This window comes from Larus michahellis, chromosome 5, assembly GCF_964199755.1.
Source record: "Larus michahellis chromosome 5, bLarMic1.1, whole genome shotgun sequence".
Classification (NCBI taxonomy): domain Eukaryota; kingdom Metazoa; phylum Chordata; class Aves; order Charadriiformes; family Laridae; genus Larus; species Larus michahellis.
Window position 1 is genome coordinate 16839462 of NC_133900.1, and position 25617 is coordinate 16865078.

The window sequence follows — 25617 nt, forward strand, 5'->3', positions numbered from 1 at the left end:
TGCTTCAGCCCTTGATTATCCTAGATTAACAACAGAGATATTTTGCAATTCACAGATGGCTGCTCTTCAAAATAAATAGTCAATAACCGTGTGCAGAATGCCTTGTTACTTAATCAGAAGTTCTTTGTCTTGCTGGGTTAGGTGGTTTCTAGCCATCATTGATCGCTTTTATCAGTCATGTTAGCATGGAGTCTAATTACCACACGGATTAATATTTTTCTGTCCTTCACGTCCAGAAAAGTGAATTTTTGAGTTGCTATACAAAGGCTGAACCATAGAAAATGGTGAAAGAGTTTTGGCTCATTAAGAAGATCACAGCAGAGAGCAGACACAATGCAAGGCTGAAGGAGATGGGGGGAAAAGGTTTGCTCTTGACAACACACTTCAAAGCTGAGTAAAACTTGGGATTCCCGAATTTGTCCAAACTGCAAATTGCTCTTCTGCAGGCAGCAAGTATCTGCGGAAGCAGCTGGCAAAGCGTTTCACCTCCCTCTAGCGCTAGTTCACATGAAGGATGATAGCCTGTTGCTGCTAGCAGCACTTCAATTAGCTGAAATGCTGGAGACAGATGAAGTCCATCCAAGAGTTCCAGTTTTACTCTTTGCCTGTGTTAACATAAATATAGAATTAAAATTTTATTTTAATTTGCTTCTTAAAAACATGAGAAAACTACTTAAAAAGTTCATTCACACTGCAAGTTGGTACTCAAAATTTAGAAAATCTGAGAGTGAAATACTTTAAGCAGGATTTCTTGTGCCTGTGCAGCAAGCTTTGATGATGGAATAAAATACAATTTATTATATGTTTTTCTGGGAGAAAACCCACAAAACCCCAACAAACCCAAACCAAGCCAAGAACCAAGGCTGTGTTTTTTCCCCCACCAGTTGGTCTCTCTCATTTCCTCTCCCTCATAAATTTTGAACCAACTAGCCAACCCCAAATTCTGTTTTACCAGAGAGGTAGGAAGGACTCAAAGTTCCTGCCAGTTTGGTGATGACTGAGGAGATCAGTAGCTTATTTCGTGATGTTTGCCAGCAGGTGAGCAAATGCACACATATGATATGATGCAGCTGAGTGGCACTTCAGTGGCCACAATTAGCTACTGCAGATGCTGTTTCTTCTCAGCTCGTGGTTGGGGGTGAAAGACTGAGCCAGCAATGCTGCAGGAGAGCTCAGAGGGCACAGGTGTGTGTGGGGTGGGGGAAACATGCAGGGACAGAAGGCATTTTGTGTGGAAGGACATAGGAGCTAACATCACTTGGTCTGCCGCCCATGGATTACCTCATTTCCACAGACTGCTGCCCCTCTTGTCAGACAGGCAGTTCTGCTCTTAGGAAAGTTCTTGGTTGTATGCTTTGCTTTTGCCCTGATCACCTGCTGCAGAAGATGGAAGGTGCGTAGGACGATGGAAACAAGGTCTATCCCAGTGTGAAAGGCATCAAATATCATCGTAGGTAACTGGATTCTCCTGTATTCTGGTCCTTACCTCTTTGGGATGCTGTGGGAGATGTTGCCTCCTCCAACTTTATTGGGATGGGAAGAAGGGCTAAAACTGGAGCTGCTCCTGCTATTTGCTTGAACTACAGGTAATTAAACAGGTTGTTGAAACAGCATGATTTGCTTAGTGGTTCAGCTGTCTGCAAATGCTCTCCACTTCCTCCTGATGTGTTACCAAACCCAAATGATGGCTTTAGCAAGCTCTGAAAGGCTGTTTGCGATTGATGTTCAACAGCTCCTGTATATCAAACAAATGAGAAGCTTCCGTGGAATAGAAAACTCTTTTTCATGTGGTCTGTTACTTATTTGTATAGGCTTCACGCGCAGATTTGGTGTCTCCTAACTACCTAAAAATCTTGCTTGTTCAGTGATAAATAGTTTTTGTTATTTTAAACCTTCATGACTCAATGATCTTCCAAAAGATATATGTGTGAACTCTGCTTGTGCCCTAGGGGAAGCGTTACACATTGCTATAGTTTCTGTGCTCTCAGGAAGTTCAGCTGCCCGTAGTTTGTCTTCTCAGTTCGGTGTTGACTGCAGTATGCAAACCAATTAAATTAAAGGGGAAAATATAGAGAACAAGTGGAAGAGGAGAGACAGTAATATGTATCAAGATCATATTCCCTCTTTCCTTTTCCCTCTCTGGAATTAAATTAAATTATTGAGGTCTGTGGCTATTTGTTGATCACCTTCCCATAATGTGATTTATTTTTTTTTCTTGTCATCTTTCTTCCTCCTTAAGGCTATTTTATTTCTCAGTAGTTACTGGGAAATGTTATTCTCCAGTGAGAGCTAATTGAGAATATTTAACCATTGGGCAACTGCACTCTCATTATCAAGCAGAAGAGGGCACTAAATCAAAAGCAGTATGATTACTAAAACCTAGAACACAGAAAGAATCTCCCATCCCCAAAACCTGGAGATTAACAATACATAAGACATGAATAATGTATGGTTTTTTTCACTGGAGAAAATTGGCTTGATTTTTTTTTTTTTTTTAAGTTTAATTGTGGTTTGGAGAAAATCCAAATCATACAGATCCTTTCCTTTTCATTCCGCTGTTGTAGTAAGTGACTAATTTCCAATGCAAAGTATTTGGTGCCGGGGCTATTACAATGCAAGAGGAGCCAAACCTGGAGTAACTGTTCAAGGCTTGACAGTTCTTGCCAATGGGAACACAATGAGGCTGGATGTGAATGTCTTTGTTTCCATTTAAATGATTAATGAAGTTCTATAAAACCAAAATCACTGCAGCCTTGCCCCTTTTCACTTATTACAAGTATCAGCGGTAGAAGGAGGTGACACAAAATATTCAGTCTTCGTTATAAACAAAGAGAGGACTTTGAAGTGTTTGAAGTTGTTACTTTATGAGAAAAACCTTAATAGCTTGATTTTTTCAACCGCCACTCTTCTGCTTTCAGCACGTCTCTTCTCTGAATCTTGTCTTCTATACCAGTTCTGAGAGACTCTCACTCGGGCACTGTCCACATGAAGACAGTTACTAATTGCTGAGCTTGGATGTTCCTATACGAAAAGTAGTTTCCAATGCTGAAATAACATGCTATGAAAGATAACTTTGTCTTTGAGGATGATTCTTTTCTCATTTTTCTTTGAAAACAAGACTAGATAGTCTCTGTAAGAAATTTCTTCTCACAAAACACTACAGTTCCCAAAGGGTTTTCCTGTATCAGAAATGTCTTGTGTGAGCATTCTGTTTTCTGCTATGTCTAAGTTAAGAAAATCAACATTCCACATACATTACATGTATTTTTGAGTGAAAATGAGGTAAAGTCCTCTTTCACACTTACTGTAACTCAGGTTCTTTTTTCTGAAATATTTGAACTGCTATATTTTAAAATATATCTAACATACCGCAACAAACTCCTAAAAACTCCTCCTTTACTATCCATATAATTCCTTCCTTCTTAAAAAGCAACACAAATTTATTCAAGGGTAAAATCCTGCCCCTGACAGGCTTGCTTCAGCATTGCATTGCTCTCCTGCTCTAATCACATAACTCCTGCGTAATTAGTGGCGTTACAACCCCTGCAATGCTGAGGATCAGAAGCTTCTTGGGCTTTTTACTTTACAAGCAAAGTAGCATTGTACTTTTAAGGAAAGGAGGGCGTGTGTTTGTTTTCTGGTTTGAGGTTTTCTTTTCTTTTCTTCTAACTTGTATGCCATTAAGGCGAAATTATAAAGAAGATAGAATGAATTCAGAAAAGATTAGGATTAGACATGCGATTTAAAGGACTTTACTGTAAAATATAAGCTGCTTTAGTAGCTTACAGCATGAATAAAATCAAGGGGTAGACAGAAAGTTTAAGTAAGTTTGAGTTAAGCTGACACTAGCCATGTGTCTTGATAGCACAGAAACCTTGCATTTGGGGGCAACAAGAAGTCTGAAACTTTGACTTGAAGATACCAAATGCGGAATTCTTCACAGATGGAACCTTTATTTATCTGGTATTTATCTTTGGCAATAGAAACACATGAATCATCAGACTTATAGACGTTAAATTACGTCCCATATCCTTGCAAAAATAACTCTGAAAGCTGGAGAGCCTCGCTTGTGCATGCCAAGGTAACCTGATCCCCAGCCTGGGGTCCAGAAGGTGTATTGCCCCTGCCCTGCAGGCAGGAGTGGCTGTGGGAGATGGGCTGCCTGCCCCTGTAAAGTGTGAATACTGACTTGCTTTCTAGGATTGACTGCCTGTTTGACCAGCACCTCCCAGTGGCAGGGATTGAAAGCACTGGTGCCATCCTCCGCTACTTCTCTGTCATATTTTTGTACCTTTGGTATAAAGTTTTTTAGGACTTGCGGAAACAATTTTTGCTTTGTCATATATGAAATAGATATCCAGTGGTCCTTTCTTGGACCACTTGGGGTATTGCTACCTGCAGTTTCCTGGGACTGAAGATCTGTTCCAGTTATCAGTAGCGTGTCAAAATAGCCTTCTCCATTTTGGATCTGTCCAACTTGGTCAACTGCCAAAACACCCCATTGGCAGGATAGATGAGGAACTGGTCTCCTGACTTTTGTGTCTGCTCTGCACTGGGGTACAGCGACTCAAGGATATAACGCTGTCCAGAATATTCCAGCTTCTCACCATTCTGAGTGATATTTTTCCACCAGCAATAATCTTTGAGCTCTCGGCTCACAACGTAATACGTTTTTTCCTATGAGAGCTTGCTAGGGTCTTAGACATCACCTTATGCAAAAGCAAGACTGTTCAAGTGTTTTAGAGTCATGTTAGTGAAGTGATTGCTGTTGGGACAAATACATACAGCAAAATATCCATCCCAAACGTCCCATCAGGAATTTCCTTCCTGCTGGCAGAGACAGCTTGAGTAATATGTAAAGCAGCAGCCAGTAACATCCCTTGTAGCAGGCTGACAACGAACATCCTAGAATCCAACTGGTAGTTTTAGCAAGCATAGGGATTGGATTTTGTGTTTGATTTCTACAGACTATCTTTATTTTGGATAATTTTATGCTTAGAGCTTCCTTGAGTTTATAGGTTTACAATTAAATAGCAACACGCTATGTATGCGAGACCAAGCAGAGCTTCCATTAGGATGTCTTCTAAGTGCTTTTAACGTGTGTCACGCAGCTTCATGTTTTCCATAGCTATATGCAAAGCAAGCTCTACTGTAATGCTTGTTTTACCATGGATTTGTGCTCCATATGGAAGTTTTCTTGTCATCTTTATCTCTGTAATCCCAGCTGTATCCTCTGTGGTCATGCGATCCTTTTGCTGCTGCCCCATCACCCTTCCTCATGTCTTCTAATCCCAATAGTGACACCAGTTTTCCACTACATCTCCATATATCTGAAATAACCTTCTTTTTTAGCCGGGCAGAAAGCAAGTCATCTAAGAAATAGCATTGATGTAGCTGGGACACAGCTATATGCATATCGATACATCAACTGGCTGCTGTGGGTCAGTGTAAAAAATATCTGCTTTCTGGTAGGGACACACACTGGTGTAGGTCTCATCTGCTCTGACGCTTGCGTTCTTGAAACTTGTAGGAACTTATCTTTGAGATCTCTACCCTTTTATAAAATCGAGATGAAATTGGCAAACAATGTCAAAAGAAAAGGAATGATAGAGAGGTGGGCAGACACACAGGTAACTAGGTTTCAGTAAAGCTTGTTTCCTTAGGCTAAACTGTAGATTAATTTAGTGATGATGGAATACCGCACAGCAAAAATGGCATGCTTTTCTATGTCTCTATAAACACAATATGGAGTCTATTAAAAGTTCATGTAAAAAAAAAAGACACAAAAAAGCAAAGAAAACAAAAATATTGCCACTTTTATTTTAGAAATTATCAATAGTCTTTACTGTTGCCCTGTCTCTAGAGTTTTCACAAAATAGTCTGTATGTTCTGCAAGTCTACCCTAGGAAGGAAAAAACCCTAATTACACCTGTAGAGTTACTGCTACTTCATTAATAATGATTTACAGAATGGACTGACTGACAGAAGGGTCGTGGGACCCTCACTCTCTTATTTCTTCTGGGTCATTTCTTGGTCATCTCTTCTGGGTCATACTTCTGGGTCTGAATCAGTGTAACTTTCCCCTTTCATCTGAACAACCAGAGGCAGTAAGCTTAGCATATAGAATTAAATAGGCTACAGTCTTTTGAGGACCGATGTTTAAAAAGCAATGTGGACCTCAGCTTTCTATATGCAAAAGGGGCAGAGAAGCATCTGTTGAACTGCTGACCCCATCTTATTGCACAGCAGTATCCCAGCAATAGCAGTTTTGAATTGACTGCAGGTCTACCTCATGAGTGGATGAAAAGGGCCACTATTTTTTTTTAATGGCTGTGTAACTTATATAACTTAAAAAATAATTCAGCAGAACTGATACAAATCCCTTGGTGGCTCTGCTTTTTTCATTTTGAAGTTTAATATTTCCAACTAGCTTAAGGTAAACCAAAAAGAGCTGTTCTTAAGAAAAATAGTTTTCTATATGAAGAGTTAATCTAGTTTCATTAAAAAAAAAAAACAACAAAATAAAACAAACAAAAAGCAGCAGCAGAGAAAGAAATGAAGATGCCATTGTGGTTATCTCAAACCAGTGCTGTTTTTCTCTGCAGAGAAGCAAGAGGTCTCTACACTCAGAGAGCACTTGCCATGACTCCCTCCCAGAGAGGTGCTGCTGAACTTCCACAGAAAATGGCTGTACAGCTCAGCTCGTTAGAAGAAAAAGTGAGAAGTGGGAGTTGCATAAATAGAGTAGATTAAGGGGTGCAGAAACACTTGTCCTGTGGAGTCCAAACAGAGAGTGCAGAAAATCTGAATAAACAGAGGACTGCAGGTGGCAGGTAAATGAACATCAGCATTACAGAAGGGACTACCTAAAGTCTATCTTTAGAACACCTCTAAGTGGTCGCCATGTCATCCAATGACTCCACCATGAAGGAGATACTGAGATGTACAAAGCAGCTTTGGTTTATAGGGCTTTTGTTCAGCTGACAGTGGGCCTATGTTTTGAAAAAAAACAACCCGTCTGCTCTTCTCCATGAAAGGGATCATGGCAAGAGGTTTTCTTCTTCTTCTGAATTTTAACTTAAAACCATGGAAAGAGGAAGAAAAAAAATCAACTGAACGCATGAGCACGTGAAATCAGGACTAATTAAGCACTAAAGATGAAGCTGACAGCACTTAGGTCTGCCAGGCTGCAAAAGAACTAGAAAGGAGGGTTAAAACTCTCATCCAGCTAGACTTATTTCCAGCCTAAAACAAGGCCATTTTTGCCATGAACGCTTTAATCTTTTTCCTCACAATATTCTACCCTTTTTTTGACTTGTTCTTTTCTTAGTTATAGGTAGTCTTCATTTATTTCATATTGTCAACTGCTATCTCCGATCTAGTCCAAAGGCCTATGAAATGTGAACTTCCATCATCTACCCTCTATGAGATTGTAACTTTAGATCTTTGTTGGTACAATTTGCTTGTATGTTAGAACATTAAAATGGTTACATTTTCTAATATGCAAACACTGAATGCTTTCTAGCAGCAACATGGATATCAGCTACATAATAAATTATATTTTTTCCCCATGTAGTTTAATGCTTCCTTTTAAAGATAAACAAAAGACCTAAAAGTGACACCTCTCATTTAAACAGCACACGAACTTAATTTTCATATTGCTTAATGTAAACTAGTAGCAAATTCTGTCATTAATGACAGCCAAATGTTTGCCTTATTAAATGTCTGGCAAGCTTACCATGTGGCAAGACCTCGAATCTGCTATGATGTGTGCTTTATTACAAAGTGACGGCTAAGTTTTAAGTTTACACCTCAGTAGTGGCCACTTACATAAGATGCTGCTGGTAGCACCATCTATTATTAATGTCGCCTGACGTGTTTTTGGAAGGAAAGTATCTCCAATGTTTCCATGCTTCAGAGCACAGCCCTGATATTTTTAGGGCTACCTTTACTGTCAGGGAGATGTTTGTGCCACCTGTGGGGAAAATAACCACCCATGTTATATATCCTGGAAAACTATGATTTGTACATAACCTATTCTAGGGCCTAAAGACCCTTGAAAGGTCTTATTTCCTTAGGAAAGGAAGCTGATTCTGCAAAGATGCAGAGGAAAGAAATACACAGTTTAAATGCATAAGGAACAGGAGACAGACCTGTGGAGCAGTACGTGGTAATATGCCTAAGGCGGAAAATGAGGATTGGAAATCAGACTTGGTGGAGGAGAAGGTGAACAGGAGTGCCAAGATAGCTGTAGTTGTGGATGGTCAGATGGAAATTGAGATGTAGCAGAGAAGTGCTTTTCCACACTGATGGAGGTGAGGAGCACGCATGTGCGATTGTGTACCGTCTGTGTAGTGCCGCACAGCGCTCAGTAGGCTTCTGTTAAAAAGGAGTAGGGCAGACTTTTACAATGTACAGGCACAAGGGGGCCCAAATCAGTTTGAACAGAAAACCTTCAGTCTAGAGTTCCTTTTGGAAAAGTGGCTTTATGTTTAAAGTCTCATTGGCAATGTGATTTAATTTGGTTTTTTTTTTTGGTCTGTAATGAAAATATAATGCCTCCTATTCAGCTAAAGCTCTTCTGTTTATTACTGTGAAACACAATGAAGAGTATGTATAATGGTTAAAGACCAGTATTTGTAAAGCAGAATATCAATTCTGTCCTAAACCTCTCAGACCAGGCTAGATCAAGACAGTCTTGATATGTACTTGGTTTGCAAGCAGACTCTGACAGTGATATACCTCATATTGACAAGGGAATAACAAATGCTGCATTACAAATTTGGCTAATTTCAAAACCTATGCGCCCTAAAAGAGACAGGTGTGACAGAAGAAAACTTGAAACTGACATTTCAGCATTGTCCCTACAAGTCCCAGTTCTGTAGGCCTGAATCATAGAATGGTTTAGACTGGAAGGGGCCGTAATGCTCATTGGGCAGGGACACCTCCTACTAGACCAGGTTGCTCAAAGCCCCATCCAGCCTGGCCTTGAACACCTGAAGAAGTTGCGGGGTTGCCACAACTTCTCTGGGCAACCTGTTCCAGCGCCTCATTACCCTCACAGTGAAAAATTTCTTCCTGATATCTAATCTAAACCTACTCTCTTCTAGTTTGAAACTGTTACCCCTCTTCCACAGCTGCTCAGATGCATGGACAGCTCATTATCTGACATACTGACAGCAACTGCCGAAAATAATTACCCTTCCGTGGCTGTATGCAAACGTTGGGAAGGATTTTTGAAAGCAGGCAGCTGCTCACCCCTTTCCGATGTCAGGGCCGCGGCGGAGGGTCACCGAGAGCCTGTCTGCCAGGGTTTTTCCCCTCAACCTCGCTCTCTGCCTCCGGTACGTCGATTCCCTTCAAGCTCTGGGCGTGAAGACCCGAACGGGACCTCGGGAGCGGGAGGGAGGGCCGCCGTGGGGCGGGCTCCCTGCCCGGCCGTTAACGGCCGCACCCTGAGGGGCGCCTCGCGCCCCGGCCGGGCCCAACGGCTCTGGCTCGGGCGCAGGCGCGGGGCGGCCGCGCATGCCCACAGCGCCCCCGCGCGCCGGGCGGCGCGAGCATGTGCAGAGGCGGCGGGAGGGGGAAAGGGAGGAGGAAGGGGGGCCGGGGCCGGGCAGGTTGCGCCGCTGCGCCCGCCCCTCCTGCCGCTGGGGCGGCCCTGGCCCCGGCCACGGCTCCGGCTCTGCCCGGGCGGCGCCCACCGGCTCCCGCTGCCGGCGCCCCGGCGGGCGACGCGACGGATCGGCGGCCTGTACGGGGCATGGTAAGGGCGCGGCGCCGGCTCCTGCGGGCGGGACGGGCGCTGACAGGCGGCCCTGTGAGGGAGGGAGAGGGGGCGGCCACCCTGTGAGGGGGCCGCGGGACCGGCCCGTCCCGGGAGGCGGCCGCCGAGGGGTGTGGGGCGGCCCCCGGGGTGGCGGGGCTGGGGGTCGCTCCGGCTTCACCCTCCCACCGCACTTTCGGTTTGGCATGGGGCTGGGTGCGGCGGAGCGGCTGTTGGGCCGGGGCCGCCCCTCTCCTCCCGGCCCGGGCTGCGGACGGGGTGTTGGGGACCGGCGGGCGGCTGTCAGGGTTAACCCGGCCCCGGACGGCCTGTCCGGGCCCCGCAGCCCCTCCCGGGCCGGGGCAGCGCGGCGGGGGCAGCGCCTTGTTTACACAGGGCGTCGGGAGAAGATGGCAGCCCGGGCGGGCGGGCTGGCCGGCGGCTGTCATGCGTGCTGGCTCCTCCCGGGCGGGCGGTGGGGTAGCCCCGCAGGGCCTGCCGCCGCCCGGCCCGGCCCCGCAGCCGCCCCGAGCCCTGCTCTGGGGCACCCTGGCTAAACAGCTGAGGGCTGGCGTGTTTTTAATTAACGCCTTACCGTGCCTGCACGATGTTGTGCTTCCATGGACAGAGATGACATCTCTGGTGTTTATCTGTTGCCTTTTTGGATGTGTTCTTTCATGTCTCTCTCCCCCCCCCCCCCCCCCCCCCCCCCCCCAATAATTCAGTTCTTCATTCTGCGTCTTATGGCTAGTCACTGTCATGCTCCTTGTGACTTTTTTGTTTTTAACCATTCTTTAGCAACGACTGCTAAAGCTTGCCGACTGTCAGTTTAAAAGCAATCAATTTGTGAGGAGGGTTCTCCATCCACTGAGTTCGTCTCTTGTCGTGCTTTGAAGTTGCCTGTCTTCCTTGTGCTGATTGTTATTCAACTTCCTGCAATTTTATCCTAAAGCTTTTTGGCACTTTCTAATTAGTGTATCTGAGCATCAAACTTCTTAGTTAGTCGACAAATAACAAGAAACGAAGTTGAGCTCAGGGGATATAGGAATATAATCACTAGAGGATTCTCAAGACTCATAAAAACAACGCTCTAAGAATAAAATTTCAAAGCAATTCAGGTACTTCTGTGCCCTAAAATAATGTAGAAATATCCTTGTTGCGTGTTTTGTGCTATAAGTTTGAAATGAGGCAAAAGTGTGAACATTGTTGATATGGGGAAAGCTTGAAGAACGTAAGAGTTTCGGATCACTTTATAGAAATGTCTTTTACTAGGGTATGTTGAAAACCCCATATCATTGTTTGAGAAGGGATGTCATGAAGTCATCTGTTATATTGAGTACTGCAGGAGAGATCTGTGTCAGTGACTGTTACCACAAAACTTAACTTCTATTTCTTTAAGAACCTTGAAATAAAGTCTACAAAACTGTGTGTAATGGGTCTGATCCAAGATCTTCTTCCTCCCTCTCCTCTCACTCCATCTCTGACAGTGGACAGGATCAGATGGTTTAGATTTTGGGAACAGGATGGATATTTTATATAGTACCTTCAGTGACATACTCTTTCCACCTCTCAGGTTTCAGTAATACCTGGTTCAGAAGGTCCCTAAACTTCAGACTGTACGTGCATCTTTGTGTCTAATAGTCGCGTAAGCCATTCAGGGGCTTTACCTCCATAAAGCTGTCTGACTTAAATCTTATAACTTACTCTTTTGACCTCTAGAATATCCTATTAAAATGAATTACATAGTTTGTGTGCACTACCTTCTTTTGTGTGTGTTTTGGTTTTTTTTTTCTTTGTTTTAAACCAGCATCCTCATATTTAATTTTGTCCGTCTCTTCTCTTTTATTATGTAAAACGATGAATAATTGCTCCCTACTCTGTCTTGCTGGGGAGTGGAAATGGATGTTAAGGACCAACAATTGACACGGTGGAAAGAGAAGTGCTGGTACTAAGCGTATGTGTATGAGGCTTCTGGGAGGGGGAGGTTTCAGGGGGAAGAGGGAAGAGAAGGTTTCAGGGGATCTTTAAATAGAGAGCAGTGGGAAGAGAGCCTGCTAATAGGATGAAATACGGGAAGGTCCAGAAGCAGCCTGCTGAAGCCACAAAGCTTTTTGCAGAACGTTAATAGTTTTTAAGTGATTATAAGCTTATATGTTTTGGGGCTCATCAGCTTTAGCTATTGAGGTTTCAGAGCAAATTTCGGATGGTCAGATTATCAAATTAAATATGTATGGAAGGACTTCCTCTATTTCCATACTGGATTTGGTACATCATTAATTTGATACGATGTAATAATTTCTGTGCATTCAGCAATAAAATTATTGTCCTGGAAACTTCTGAAGTATCATGTGGCCAAGATTACTTGCTTTGATGATTCTTCAATTTGATTTTCTTTTCTGTAACTTTTAGGGATTGGTGCAATTTATAAAGTACTACAGATTGCATGGATTGTTTTGTTCCTCTGATGTTGTGGATGCAAAGATTTGCTGTGTATCCTCTTTGAGCATGTCCCCTGATTCTTTAGCTATTTACAAGCTTAATTTTTTTTTTCCTCTGTCAGCTTTCGCAGTAACTTAGTTTTTCAGTTTTTAGACTTGTTCTAGGTTTCAAAAAAAAAAAAAGTTAATTCACCATTTCTTCTACAACTGTCAGTGTGAATCAGTTTGCCAGAGCTGTAAAAATTATCTGGGAAAATGTCTTAAAAAAGAACTTTCAGTCAACATAAAAAACTTTTTACAGTGTGTGCTATGGTTTATATGTATTGGAGTGATAGTGACATTTACTGGTGTATTTGAGGTGCTGCTTATGAAAGACCACCTTTGTACCCTTGGAAGCCTTGTTATAGTTAATGGGATTCTGCAGTGATCTTGGCCGGTGTATTTCTGTGCATATAACTAATTTTGTTTTCAAGCCGGTTTCCTTAACTTCTTTTTGATTAAACCAAGAGAAGGCCTTTGTGAAAAAAAAAAAAAAAAAAAAGTTGTGTGTGATGCTACTGCTGGCTGCAGTCCTGCTCTTGTGGTTGCATCTGTGGAGGTATCCACATAAATCTCTCCTCAGGATTTGGGATGCCAGCTGAATAAAAGGGGGACATTGTTCCAAGTACTCTTATGTTTCTTCTGAGTGCTGTGGGAGCAGCTGCCTCTGGTCACTGCTGCCCAGTCTTCTGCATGTTTGTCTTGTTTTCATGTGTGGATATGAGTGTGTGCATCTTTTTTTCAAATTTATTTCAGTTTAAATAAAAAAGTGTACTAAAACTGTTTGCAGATTTGTTTTGAAGCTAGTCCTAAGTAACTTCATTGTGGCCTAATAGGGGTGACACTCTCCCATCCTTTCCACGCTGTTTTTTCAATTATTATTTTTAATTCTGTTCAGCTGTATGTTTGCTTGTCTGTTAACTTGATAGGTGATTATGCACAGGGGGATAGACAAGATTCTGGTTTTTGTGGGACTGCTACGTGTTACAGTTGTAATTTGCAGTGCTTTTAAGCTTCTCTGGTAGCTGCTGAAACATAAGAGGGACGTTTGAATTTCTTGTAGGCAGACACTTGGACACAAAATGTGGGCCATATAAATGTACTATTAAATATGTGAATAAACTGTTTGGTATTTGCAGCCTTTATGACAAGCGCCCTGTAGCCTCTAAAGATGTACGTGCTGTAATTGACCTTCTTGACTATCAAAAACTTGAGTCTTGGTTGTGTCTTTTGTAGCGGTAAACAGTTAGAAACTACTTGCTGTTGAGGCAAAGAGTGTGGCTTCAAGGTTCAGATTTTTGTGATATGGTTGTTTTTTTTTTTTTTGAGGGTGGGAGCACCTAGACTTGTTTTTGTTTTCCCATGAGGTACGTATAAAAATAACGGATGACGCAGTAAAGCTGTTTTCCCTGTTGTAAGGGATATTCCAAATGTTTCAGAACTAGTTTCTCTCTGCATTTTCCATGACCAGGAGGAACAGGAGCAGATGTCAGATTTTTGATGAAATGATTTGGTCATGTCTTTTGGAAATGTTAGCTATTTTCTTTTATTTTTATTTTTTTTCCCCCTCTGATCTCCTTCCATATTTTGCTTTTTTGTGAACACCTGTCCAGAGAGGAATTAAACTTGTATTGTGTGGTGGTTTTTTTTGGTTTTGGTTGTACTTTTTTTAATTGAAAAAAAATAAATCTTTCTGCGCGTCATTCTGTAATTCAAAACCAGTCGTACTTTGAACCAGCTTCTGTGCTGACTAATTGTATCACCAGGGATAACCCAGTTTCTTAAAAACCGGAGTCATCTCTTACTTTAAGACTCTGAGTCTAATGGTCTTTTGGCCTTTTTGTCTCAGCCTTAGGAAATGTGAATTTTGGAACTGATTTCTGAAAGTGGCTAGGCAGTCTTTTCCTTGCACAGAAGCCAAATTTGTTGTGACTTGCTAGGGAGAGGATGGGAAATAGATTCAGTATTCTACTGAAATTTGAGGGGGAAGCAAAAAGACTTCCACAAGGACATACCGCTTAGGCAAAGGGAAGAGGGCAAACACTTAGCTGCTTCATTCAAAAGGGGTGCATCTGCAGGACTCTAACGTACACTTAAGTGTGTGGGGTGTGTTTGTGCGTTTGTTTTAACTTAGAACTTCTAAACCAGACAGAACTGAAACTCTTTTATCTTCCGACTCGCTGGCCAGCAGGCTTGCCTTTTTCCCCACTCTGTCAGGTTTTTGAAAAGGTTGCTGAATAGCAAGACTCTTAGCATGAAGTTCAAATCCTGTTACGTAAAGACTTTGCGTCTTTCACTTATTCTTTTTCTAGACTGTTCTGTGCCATCAGTCTAAAGATACCATCCTTTAAATGAATGCTAACGTTTAGCATCTCACTCATTCTTCTGTGTATTTTCCCCTGTAAGGTTCTTACTCGCTGTGAATTTCTGCTGGAACTAGAAAATGAGGATTATCATTTAGGTTACTGCATTGCCGTATCTTCGGTTCTATAGGTAATTGGTAATTCATGTAGAGAGAAATCAGTGCAAAAGTCATCAAAACTTCTTGTAACCTAGGAGACAGGAATAGCAGTTTTTTGGCATTGCCTGACGTAGTACACAGTATTAAGTGGTTTTGGTTGTTACGATTTGGCAGGTGTTTGGCCACCTGTGTGGGATTATAGTACATAAAATATGAATATACAGTGCACATGGTCAAGTGTGTGATTGTTTATTTGCGTTAATATACTGCATGAGAACCAAATTAGCTTTGTGACATGCTTAAGCTATGCAAAAGTACTACCTGAAGCATTATATGTTCTTATGTAGATAGAAGTCTGAGTTGCTGGAGTAGTGATGATGTTTGAAATCGGTTGGAGTCCATGCATTAAAATACAGGCTCTATTCTTTGGGCTTCTCTTTTGCGTTCTGGTTGTTTGGCAGTATTTCTAGCATGGGCATAGATGGAAAACTGTAGAAGAGGAAAAAGTCTTTTTACAGTAAAAGTAACTTTTTTATTTTTCCTCCTGATTGATTATTTTAGTGTATTTATAAACAGCTGCTTTCCTACTTTACATATTTCTGGATTTGAAGACTTTTGAAATAATGTGGTAATTGATAGGCAGGTAGAGAGTAGACTTTTTGTGCTAAAAGCCTGAAGGGTAACAGGTGTATATGACTCCAAGGATGTTTGTTAAAGACTTTCCAGCTTGAGTCTTGTTTGGGAAACAGAGGAAGTCTTTGCTTTCTTTTTCATCAGGGAAAATATTAATAATCAAAAAGCGATGCTAGCTTTACAAATGAAACAATGGAAAATAAAGTATTACTATGTTTGGTTTTCTGTGCTATTACAAATTAAATATTTTAAGGTATGAATCATGCTTTCTCATGTCAAGATGACAAACTATGTAAGCAAAAAAAGCATTACTTTTTTTTTCCCCAAATTGCATATATTTTTTTTACTTTCTTTTGGAATATACCTTGTGCTTGTTCTGCTACTACTATGACAATGATTTAAGATGATCTCCTGTTCTGCGCTTTTATTTCATGAGGATTAGTTGCCTAGAAAGCTGCTATCAGAATTTATTCTCCTTTTTGTATGTAAGAGTGAAAAATATGAATAACTTACTCTGCTGTGTCAGGTTTCTTTTTTTGTTTGTTTGTTTAGTGGGGTTTGTTGTTGTTGTTTGTGTTTTTGTAGTAACCTGCCATCCACTGTGTGGCTACTGACTTTGTGTGCTAAGTTGGTATGGCAACATAAATGATGCCTCTGAGCATATTTTTATGGTGTGCTAAAGAATCCTTAATACCTTGATAAATGAAAGTTGTTAAACAGTTTTGGCATCATACATTTTTGTTGACTTGCTTAGTTGACATCCAGTTGGGGAGATCAGTAATTGTAATTTTTACTAGTATACCTAAGTTATTGTGCCTATAAAGATTTCCATGCCCATAGGAAGCCCAGTTACTCTGCGTGAATCTGAGCTAGCTTTTCCCTATGTGCGCAAGATTAATTTAGTTTAAGCTGGCTGCCTGCTCTTGAGAAGCAGGCTTATTGAATTTACCCATTGGAGTATTAATTATATTTTCTTTTCTTCAGTGTGTGTTGGGAGATCCCGTTTTCTTGCAGACCTCAGTGACTGTGCTAGCTTTCTTAGTGGATGGATTTTATTAAAAATGCTGGGATAAATTCTGGCTTCTGTTATAAAGCATTGATCTCAGTGGAGTTACTTACAAGGGTAATTGATATCAGATTGGGTTCTTATGTCTCACGTGGAATATGTGGTTTCTGTTGTACAGCTAAGAAGCCAAACTTCTTAGTTTGCATCTTGAAGTAGTAAACTGCTCCTCGCAGCCCAAGGTTTACGAACACAGATTATTTGTCTCTTCCAAAGACAGGATATGAGTAATAATATTTATTCAGAATAAATAAATAGCAGTTGTTTAGAAACAAAGCACTGCTGTTAATCTAGTTATAAAGAAATTCACGAAGGTGGAGGTTATGTATCTTTATAAGTTCAGTGAGTGTGTGGTATACCCAAATTAAAGCATTATAATGTGGAACGACTTTTTTTTGGCTCATAAGAATTTCTGCTATAGGAAAAAAAGAGGAACTGCTACAATGTTTTTTATTTCAAAGAAAACTGTAGATTAGGAATTAGGTATGTATTTGGGAGATGTGTATTATATATGCATTGCTTTAAAAAGGCAGTATGTTTGAGAGCTTTATGGAACTTTATGAAACTATAGCTTTATGAAATGACTATGAAACTAGTAGCACAAAGAAGAAAATGTAATTGAAAAACAAATCTCCTAATTTAATAGGAAAACAGTAACTTTAGATAAGCTACACTAACTCAAATGTATGTATATCTCAAAAAAAACTAGTTGATATTTGACCTCAATGAGAAATTAATGATTTTGTCCGATAGACAATATCTAAGGATATTATTTGTTTTTAGACTTGTGTGAAATTAACAATTGCAAAGAACCAAACTGAAATTGCACCATCTTAGCATTAAAAGTTAGTGTGACACTTGTGTTGTGCGGCAGTATTCAGTGTTAACTTTACCAAAGTCAGCACATTCTGTAACATCTGTTGTGTTCACTGATGCCCTGTTTTGATGTAGAGATGTAGCACTCAATAGCTTTCTTAAATGTTGGAAGACTTTTGGTTATAAACTATACAAATAACTTACTTAAAATTATTTTGTGTTTCAGTCACCTCTGACTAGCTGTTTAATAGAAGTGGATTGTGAATTTAAGCCTTGGATAACCTCCGGCTATCAGCATTACTGTCTTCAGGATAGATAAGAGCTTTCAAAGTGTCTTCAGGGGATGCACCATGACATCAGCAGTGATTGACACTGGAGGCCCTGGCCTGGAGTTCGACAGCAATGGAATAAAAAATCAAGAGGTTAGAAAAATAAGTAACACTTATGTACTAACAAACTTTACACCTTTTATCTTAATTTGAAAGAAAAAAATCACTGTAAACTTGCTGTGAAAGCAAGTGAAATGGGTTAGAGATTGTTGTGTGAGGAGGAAGAGAGCAGCCCATTTTTCCAATATCTTTTATTAGAAGATTTTATTATCACAGAGAAGTGGAAGCAGTAAGTTTTGAAGTCTGCAATACAACTGTAGACTGGGTTTACAAAATTAAATTCTATACTAGGCATCTCTTTAAAGATATCAGATGTGTCTTGAGGTGTAGAACAAGATGAGCAGAACAATACAAGGATCTTTTTCAAAGTTAGCCAACGCAACTTATTTGCTTGTATTTTGCATTCTTATTGACAAATAATAAATATATTCTACTAGCCTGTAGCTCATAGTATATGGAATCTGGCAGAGTTCCACTTCTCTGTAACACTTTAACAGCTTAAATGTGCTGTTACAGACATTTTGATCCTTAAATAAGTAGATAGGCGTATGGCCTTTGAAGTAGCCAGTTCTTTTGTGATAGCTTATGTACTTAATCCAAAACATGAGTATTCATAAGATAGAGGTCAGATGTAGGTATGTTGCAGTACACACGCAAAACTTTGATTACATTTCATGAAGCAGAGGAAGAAGAAACGCTTCCCACAGCTGAGTGTCTTAATTAGAAAGCTTCGCCTTTTTCAATGTCTTAAAGCTGTCTGATGCTTTACATTTTAAGTTCTTAAAGCCAGGAAAATATCTTTGAGATTCAGGAAGGTCCCTTTGATGGATGATAAGCTATCTTTTATTTTTTTTTAATCTCTTGCTTCAGAAGAAAATTTGCTTTAAAAATTGTTAAAATTATTATCATTGTTCCATAAATATGTAAAAGTAGAAGAAGAAAATATTGCTGTTGAGTTCAACAGTGCAGTATTTGAGAGTGTGGGGGTTTTTTTGTTGGGTTTTATTTTTTTTTCTTTCTATAGGAAAATGAGCCAGTCTCTGAATTCCCAGCAGTGATTGTGGAGCCAGTTCCTAGTGCCAGACTAGAGCAGGGTTACGCTGCACAGGTCCTGGTTTATGATGACGAGACCTACCTGATGCAAGATGTAGCAGAGGAACAAGAAATTGAGACTGAAACTGTGGAAACAGGTAGATGACTTATAATATTTTTTTTTTTATGAGATTTTCTTACTTTTAGAAGGCCCTGAGGAATGTGACTTTGTGTTTACCCATGGGGTGGAGATCCTGACCTGGGTTTGCATCTCTTTGTGCTAAACTTAGTTTTACTTAGCTTTAGTGGTGACAGGATTGGGGCTTGGCAGGTAAAAATGTCACCTTAGGTTCAGGGCGCTGCGTTCTAACACCATCTGCCCTCATGAGTAAGTGGATCTTCATTTATGTCTGTTACCTATTTATGCAGGGGGTTAACTAGATAACTAAACTTGGAGTTTCTAAAAATCAGCTGAGCCAGGAGGATGGTTAGAATTTAGTTTCACAATGTGTCTGAGACAGATAACTGCTGGCAGCTGGCAGTATGGACTGCGCGGTTGTATTTACCCAACTCTTTCCAACTCTTTCCCCTTCCCATGAGCTCTGTCCTCTGTCCCTTGCTATCCTGCCTTTTTGGTCCAAGAGCAGTTTTTTTGCTGGTTTAGTGGCAGGAGTGCATGGCTGGGGGGAACGGAGTTGGAATGTCCTTTTATGGGCAAAAAGCCTAGTACATTGAAATTAACTCAGCTATATAGTAAAATAATGAGTTATGAATGAAGAAAGGAGTAGAGCTCTGGCGTTAAAGCAGCTGACCTGTTTAGCAATAAGCGTGTACCTTCCTGTACACCTCTCTCCAAAGAACACAATCGGGAGCTTTGAACTTTCTGAGGGGGACCAAAGTCTATATAAACTGAAGAAAACAAAAGCTGTGCTTCTCTGGAAACCTAATTACATCTGACTGCCATGCTGCTGCAGTGCTGCAGTTCTTGCTGTCCCTCCCGCTAGCTTTCTTGTGCTACTTCTCATACTTGTTGAACCTTTTTTAGCCATTTCAGTATGCGAATTTTGCAGGAAAAAATAGCAGGGAGACCTTCAACTGTTCTCTATTTTTGTTGTGTTAACTTTCTGTTGGATTAGCATGCTGACATGGCTCAGCCAAGGGCCTGACGAGTGCTGGGGTAGGGAGCATGTAGAAGCGCAACCAAAGGGAGGACAGGTCCTCTTGGGTACTCCATGCAGAACTGGTGAGACCACTTGACTGGACCATGGATAGTGTATGTTCCTATCCTTGGGCTGCCTAATTTAGAGTTGGAGTTTGAATTCATGATGTCAGGCAAGCAAAACAAAGCTGAGAGACTCTTCTCTCAGCTGTTTGAATTTGCAGCCCAGTAAATATATGTGCATTCCCACCGGATTAGGTATGTTTCACTTCAAATTTCTCCCTAAACAGTGGATGCAATAGCTCAAACATCTTTCTGAAACTGGATGTTTACCTCTTGTAGCACTGCATGAAAAATCACATGCATCAACTTCGTAAGACATGCATGAACAAATGGTTCAGGTTTTGGGAGAATACTTGCAATTCCAGTTTACTGAAATGTGTTTTGAATTAAATATGATAATTACAAATGCAACAAATTCCTGTAAAGAAAGGATATGAAATATATATATATTTTTTTATATATATTTTTGACTATGGTAATAAAACTTTTAAGATTAAGGTAAATGAGAAATGAGTGTGTTCTTGTTCTTCCAAAGAAGCTGAGTTTTATAAATTAAATGAAACTTGTATTTGAAAACCTTTAAGAGCCTATACTTTGAAGGCTTTTGCATTCAGAAATGGTTTTTTTTAAACATTAAATATGGTGTTTCTTGTAAGTTTTTGATAGATTAATGGCTAACAGAACAGTTAATTTAGGATAAAGAGCTACTGCCCATGTACTCTGTATGTTTTTAAGTATCATTTTCTAGCCGCAATAAGTTAGTGGAAATGACAATTGAAAACTTGCAGCTCTTCGTAGGAATCTTTTTTTTTTTTTTTTAATTTAAGTTACTGTTCAAAGGAAGAGACATGTGGCTGCTTCCAAATCTTGATGTTTGAAAGTACAGTCTTAAAATTTATGGTGTAGTTGATATAATTTGGTGATTTTTGTGACCGGAGGTGTTAAGGGATGTGTCTTGACTGCAGATAATTTGGTGGTGGTTTTTTGTGTGGTAGTTTTTTTGTGTTTTTCTTTTTCAAATTCACAATAACTTTGATATTAATAGGTCTTTAAAAATTTGGTATAACAACATAATAAAATATTTACATCAGTCCAAATACTTAAAAATTTGTTTTAATAGTTTTGATATAAAAATTAAAGATAATGTGCAATAAAAAACCCAATTTACACTAGTGTAGAGGATAAATTAAAATCTAATGAAGATTTTAAAAACTATTAATAAATATTATCATTTGTGATTCCAAACGGTCTTTGAAGAGAGAGGTAATCTCCCCTTGCACACCCATTCCAATACTCCAACTTTTCATTATTATTTGTATAGTATATAGACCGTTAATCCAGTGCAGTTTCCACGGTGTAATTGTACGTGACAGTGAGTAAAGGTATCTAGTGTTGATGAAAAGAAGTGCTTGTTTTCAATGGTTCTGAGGGAGTCAGCCTTGTGGGGCGTGTGTTTTGACCAACAGATTTTGGTACAGCCAAGAATCTTTCTGAATTCATTGCTCATACAGAGACGTAAAATGGGTGGAGAGGAAGTATAAAGGCCCCAAGAAACATTAATTTTGGTAATGCGCCATTATTAGCAATAATTTGCAGGGGAGTGAATCTGAGCATTTTTTTTTGATTTTTATTTTTGTAGGGGAAGGGAAGAGATACTGGGCTGTGGGTAGGAAGCAATTTGATGTTGGAGAGGTGGTAAAAGGTGCCATAGTAAACGTTAATGAGAAAGCAGGCTAAGGCAGAAACAAGTAAAGAAGGTATAATAATGTTTATGTAAAGAGCATTTTAAGATACTAACATAACCTTTATTATGCTAATGATCCTAATTTAGATAAGTGCAATGGTTTGATTTCTGTGCATCTTAAAAGGAAAGTCCATTGTTGTTAAATTAGTCTCAATTGATTCTACTTCATAAATGTCAGAATTGCTACAAAAAAAATTATATTATTTGATAAATGTATAGTAGTTGCACTAAGAATAAGTAGACTTAATACTTTTAGTGGCTCTAGACTTTACAGAGAGCATGGTAAATACTGAAAACCCGTCTTAAAGAAGTCTTGGCAGTATTTGAAGTGATATGTATTCACATAACATAACACAAGCCCAGTTGTCAGTATCTCTACTGCCGGCCATGGACCTGATCTTTTTTTCTTTTTCCTTCTTGTGACAGTCCTCTGGCAATTCCAACTGCTGACTTACATGCTTTACGATGTTACAACGTACAAATTCCAAGAGCCTGGGGCTACTTTGCAGTTAATCTAAAGCTGCTGAATTTAGTAAAATGTAACATTATTCTAGCCTTCAGAGGTAGGGATCAGTACCCTTTGTGATAAAAGTAGTGGGGTAGCTGATGTGGTAAAATTTACTTAGGACAGTACGAGATGATTTGTGCTGTGCATGGAACGGTTCTATTCGTGGTTTGTTATTCTGTGATTGGATTTGGGACTGTGAGGACTGTCAGTACTGATCCAAGGGCAGAATCAGGACCCGTAATGTTGTTTTGTATTAAAAAACTTCTTGCATTTATGAAACCACGATTCAAATACTATGCTATATAATCATTATAAATAGCCATCTCTATAAATACAGATGAATTTTTAGTTAATTCTAGTGGAGTATGGGGGGGAATTGCCTTTCAGACTCACATCCAGCCTGTTTCTATCCTGATCTATCTTGATTCACTAATCAAGGATCTTTAATTATAATTAATCCATTAACTATAAAAGTAAAACCCAAGAGTTAACAAACAAGAAAGACTTACTGGTTCAAGCTATGTTAATTTTTTGTCCTATTGCAGAAAAAACCCTGCCTGTCTGCTTGGAATAGGAAAAATCTTGACAAAGGAATTCAGGAATTTTCTAGGAAAGACAAAATATAGGAATTTTGATCTTTTCAGGTGACCTTATGACATGCTCAGTGGAAGCAGTGAGTGCCTTTTGTAATGTTTGAAAGGGAAAGTATAAGCTTTAGATTGACGTGGTGTTTAAATTTCTTTTCCTATGTGTATGACATCATTCTTAGAGTGGTACCTTTAGACTATTGGGGCCTGAGTTACAGTCTTACAATTTTGTTTACTGCTCCAGTGAAAATGTTCATGTCATAAACAGTACGTTCTTCTTAACAATTTTGTTACTAATATCCAAATTTTGTTGGCTTCCATTTCCTGAGTCGTTATTTGTCCTTAAAGTAATTAGCCCTTCAATTTTAGGATTTATTCAGCAAAACCTTTGTAGTTTACATAACAGCAGAAGCTGCTGTCTTTAAAGAAGCAGCCAGTCTGAAATTAACAGTTGCTGTAGTTCAGTTTGTCTGTCACGACGCAGAACCCATAATGTGGATGTGTAGGTGTGTTAATGGAGTAATCTGATCTTTCACTTTACCATACGTGCAGCGCTGAAGTCATGATCTGCAGATCTTATACATGGATGAAACCTAGTCTTTTAGTCAAATAAGGCACTAGATGACTATTTAAGTAGGATAATGCGGTTTTAAAAATGCCAAGTTATCTGGAACATTGTCACTAAAATTGGTTAGTACTTTCTGAACACTCTTCGTACTGATCTTATGCTTGCACAGGTACTACTTTTTTTTCTGTGTTACCTCACTTATGATGAATTTGCAAAGCCGGTCTTGTTTGCTGTTTACAAATTTTGTTGAACAGTAGGCAGCTATTCAGCAAATGTTACTGTAAATGCAGTAAAGTCTGATCCCCTTGATAGCGAAGGGATATAGCATAGTAATAGCAAAATTATATTTTGCAAATATAGCAAAATCATATTGCCAATATAGACCCCGATTTAATTGAATCTAACTTCTCGTATCAATAGTATTTTTCCCCTTATTTTTTTATTAATCATCAAAGCGGCAATTACAGCTTTGTGATTTTTTTCCTCACAACTCTAAGATTAAAGAGGAAACAAAACTACTGCTTTCGAGAAGTTGAGATGTCATTCGACTTGTGAACTGTCACCACATCTTTTTAATTTGATGTTCCATCAAAAATCCTCCCTGTGGTGCAAGTTGAAAGTCTGTTTTAATTCTAAAAATGTTATTGCCACAGGGGGGTAGAAGATCTGCATGAAAAAAAATGGGGATCTGAAAATGAGCCCCTCCAGGATTACGATCTGATGGAAAAATATTGAGCTACAAAGACAACAATAATGGTATGTTTGTCTATAATCTCTTAATTTTTTTTTTTTTCTCCACCAGGAAGTTCAGTTGAAACTGTCGTGTAAATTGATAGCCATCCTTAAGGAGGGAGGAGGTTGAATAAACAGTGAGTTTAGGCTTAATTCCTCCCCTAATTCAAACAAATGCATGAATAAATTATATACTTTAAGAAAAATTTTTTACAGAGGAAATTTGAGGTTACTACTTACACTGTTACCACTGTGGGAACCAGCTTTGTGTTACTATGTAAAGTCTTTAGTTATTACCTGTGCTTCTTTCTGCCTCTATATGTCTTTTCTTGTTATGATTAAAACTGCTGCCTTCTGACTTCTTCTATGTGAATTTGAGCCTGTGAACTCTTTTATCTCAGATAAGTTTTCATCAGTTGTTAAATGTCATATACTAAGAACTCAGTATTAGATCTGGTTAGAATCTTACCTTTGATTATGGCATGTGTATGTAAGGGATAAACAAAACAATATTAGCATTCATTCTGTCCAGATGTCATTTGATTTAACTGAGTCTTACAGAAAATGAGTTAACACGAACATCAGCTGTACGTTTTGGTGGCGCTGACATATCCTACTGATTGAACTTCGTTTCCTTACTCTGACAGTTTGGTGAGAATTTTAGAAGTGGAGAACGGTTTGCCTTAGAGCGTGCTGACTATGAGCAACAATTTGGCCGTTCTAACAACTTGATTAAACTCTCAGTGTAAGTTAGTACCGCCTTCATCAAAGAGCTAAGATGAAGCCCATTACCTCGATAAAAGCGAGATAAAACTTTGCATGCAGTACTTGCTCTACTGCAAGAATTAGATGTCTCTAGCACATTCATGGGTTAAGAATTTATCCTTTGAATGTGAGCTCATTTTATTTTTGACACCAGGCTGCTGCTACGTCAGTGTGAGTTCTCACACTGCCAGGAAATCTGTTGCGTTTTTGCTATTTAAGTATTGATGACAATGAAACAAAGCGATTCCCCTCCCATTGCATGTGCTATGGTATAGCACCTGTAGCAGTTATGCCATCTGTTCTCAGTAACATTCTTAATTCAGAAACCAAATTCAACTGCAACTTAAATTTTATGTCATCTTTGGTGTTTCCTTTTCTGAGAAATTAATGAAGAGAGCTGTGCAGCTGCTCTATGGATGATAATATTTTTACATAACAGTAACAGCCTGGTTGTGGTGTCCAGTTCCTCCTAGATAACAGGTTTCTGCTTTGCTGTGTTCAGTGCTCTACTGGTACTGAAAGAACACTGCAAGACTAAGTATTTTGTAATAAAGTCTAATTTATTTACACATTACAGGCATAATTTTTAATTTCTGAGGCTGATGAAAGGCTATTTAAATGGCTTGCTGGTGTGAGGCATTATGGGTTGGACTTCAGATGTACAGATGCACTCTCCTCTAAACTCTCAACTCCAGTTGCAACTGGGAGTGGCGAGTTGTAGGGTGTTGCTATGAAGACTCAGCCACAGCATTTTGCTAATGTAAGCTGAAAATTTTTGTGGTTTGTATCTTGAAATAAGAATGCAATATGGCACGCCAACACCACCGTGGTAGGAGCACTCAAGAGTTAGTGGT

General features: G+C 39.7%; 1 protein-coding gene across 7 annotated transcripts in view; it reads left to right on the plus strand.

Moving 5' to 3' along the window:
• The first annotated feature begins 9568 nt into the window (after positions 1-9568).
• ELF2 (E74 like ETS transcription factor 2) overlaps positions 9569-25617 on the plus strand; it is a 45650-nt gene continuing 29601 nt past the window's right edge. For 4 of the 7 annotated variants that reach the window (XR_012587242.1, XR_012587243.1, XR_012587241.1 and 1 more), the window contains exons 1-3: positions 9569-9766; positions 17443-17638; positions 18630-18795. Coding sequence is in view for 1 of the 7 variants with exons in the window: in XM_074588935.1 (XP_074445036.1) it covers positions 17567-17638; positions 18630-18795 (238 nt within the window). In the remaining 6 variants the exon portion in view is untranslated. Of the gene's footprint in view, positions 9767-17442; positions 17639-18629; positions 18796-23919; positions 24023-25617 lie in introns of all 7 variants that reach the window. The other 3 variants (XR_012587247.1, XM_074588938.1, XR_012587245.1) reach the window with 2 other exon arrangements.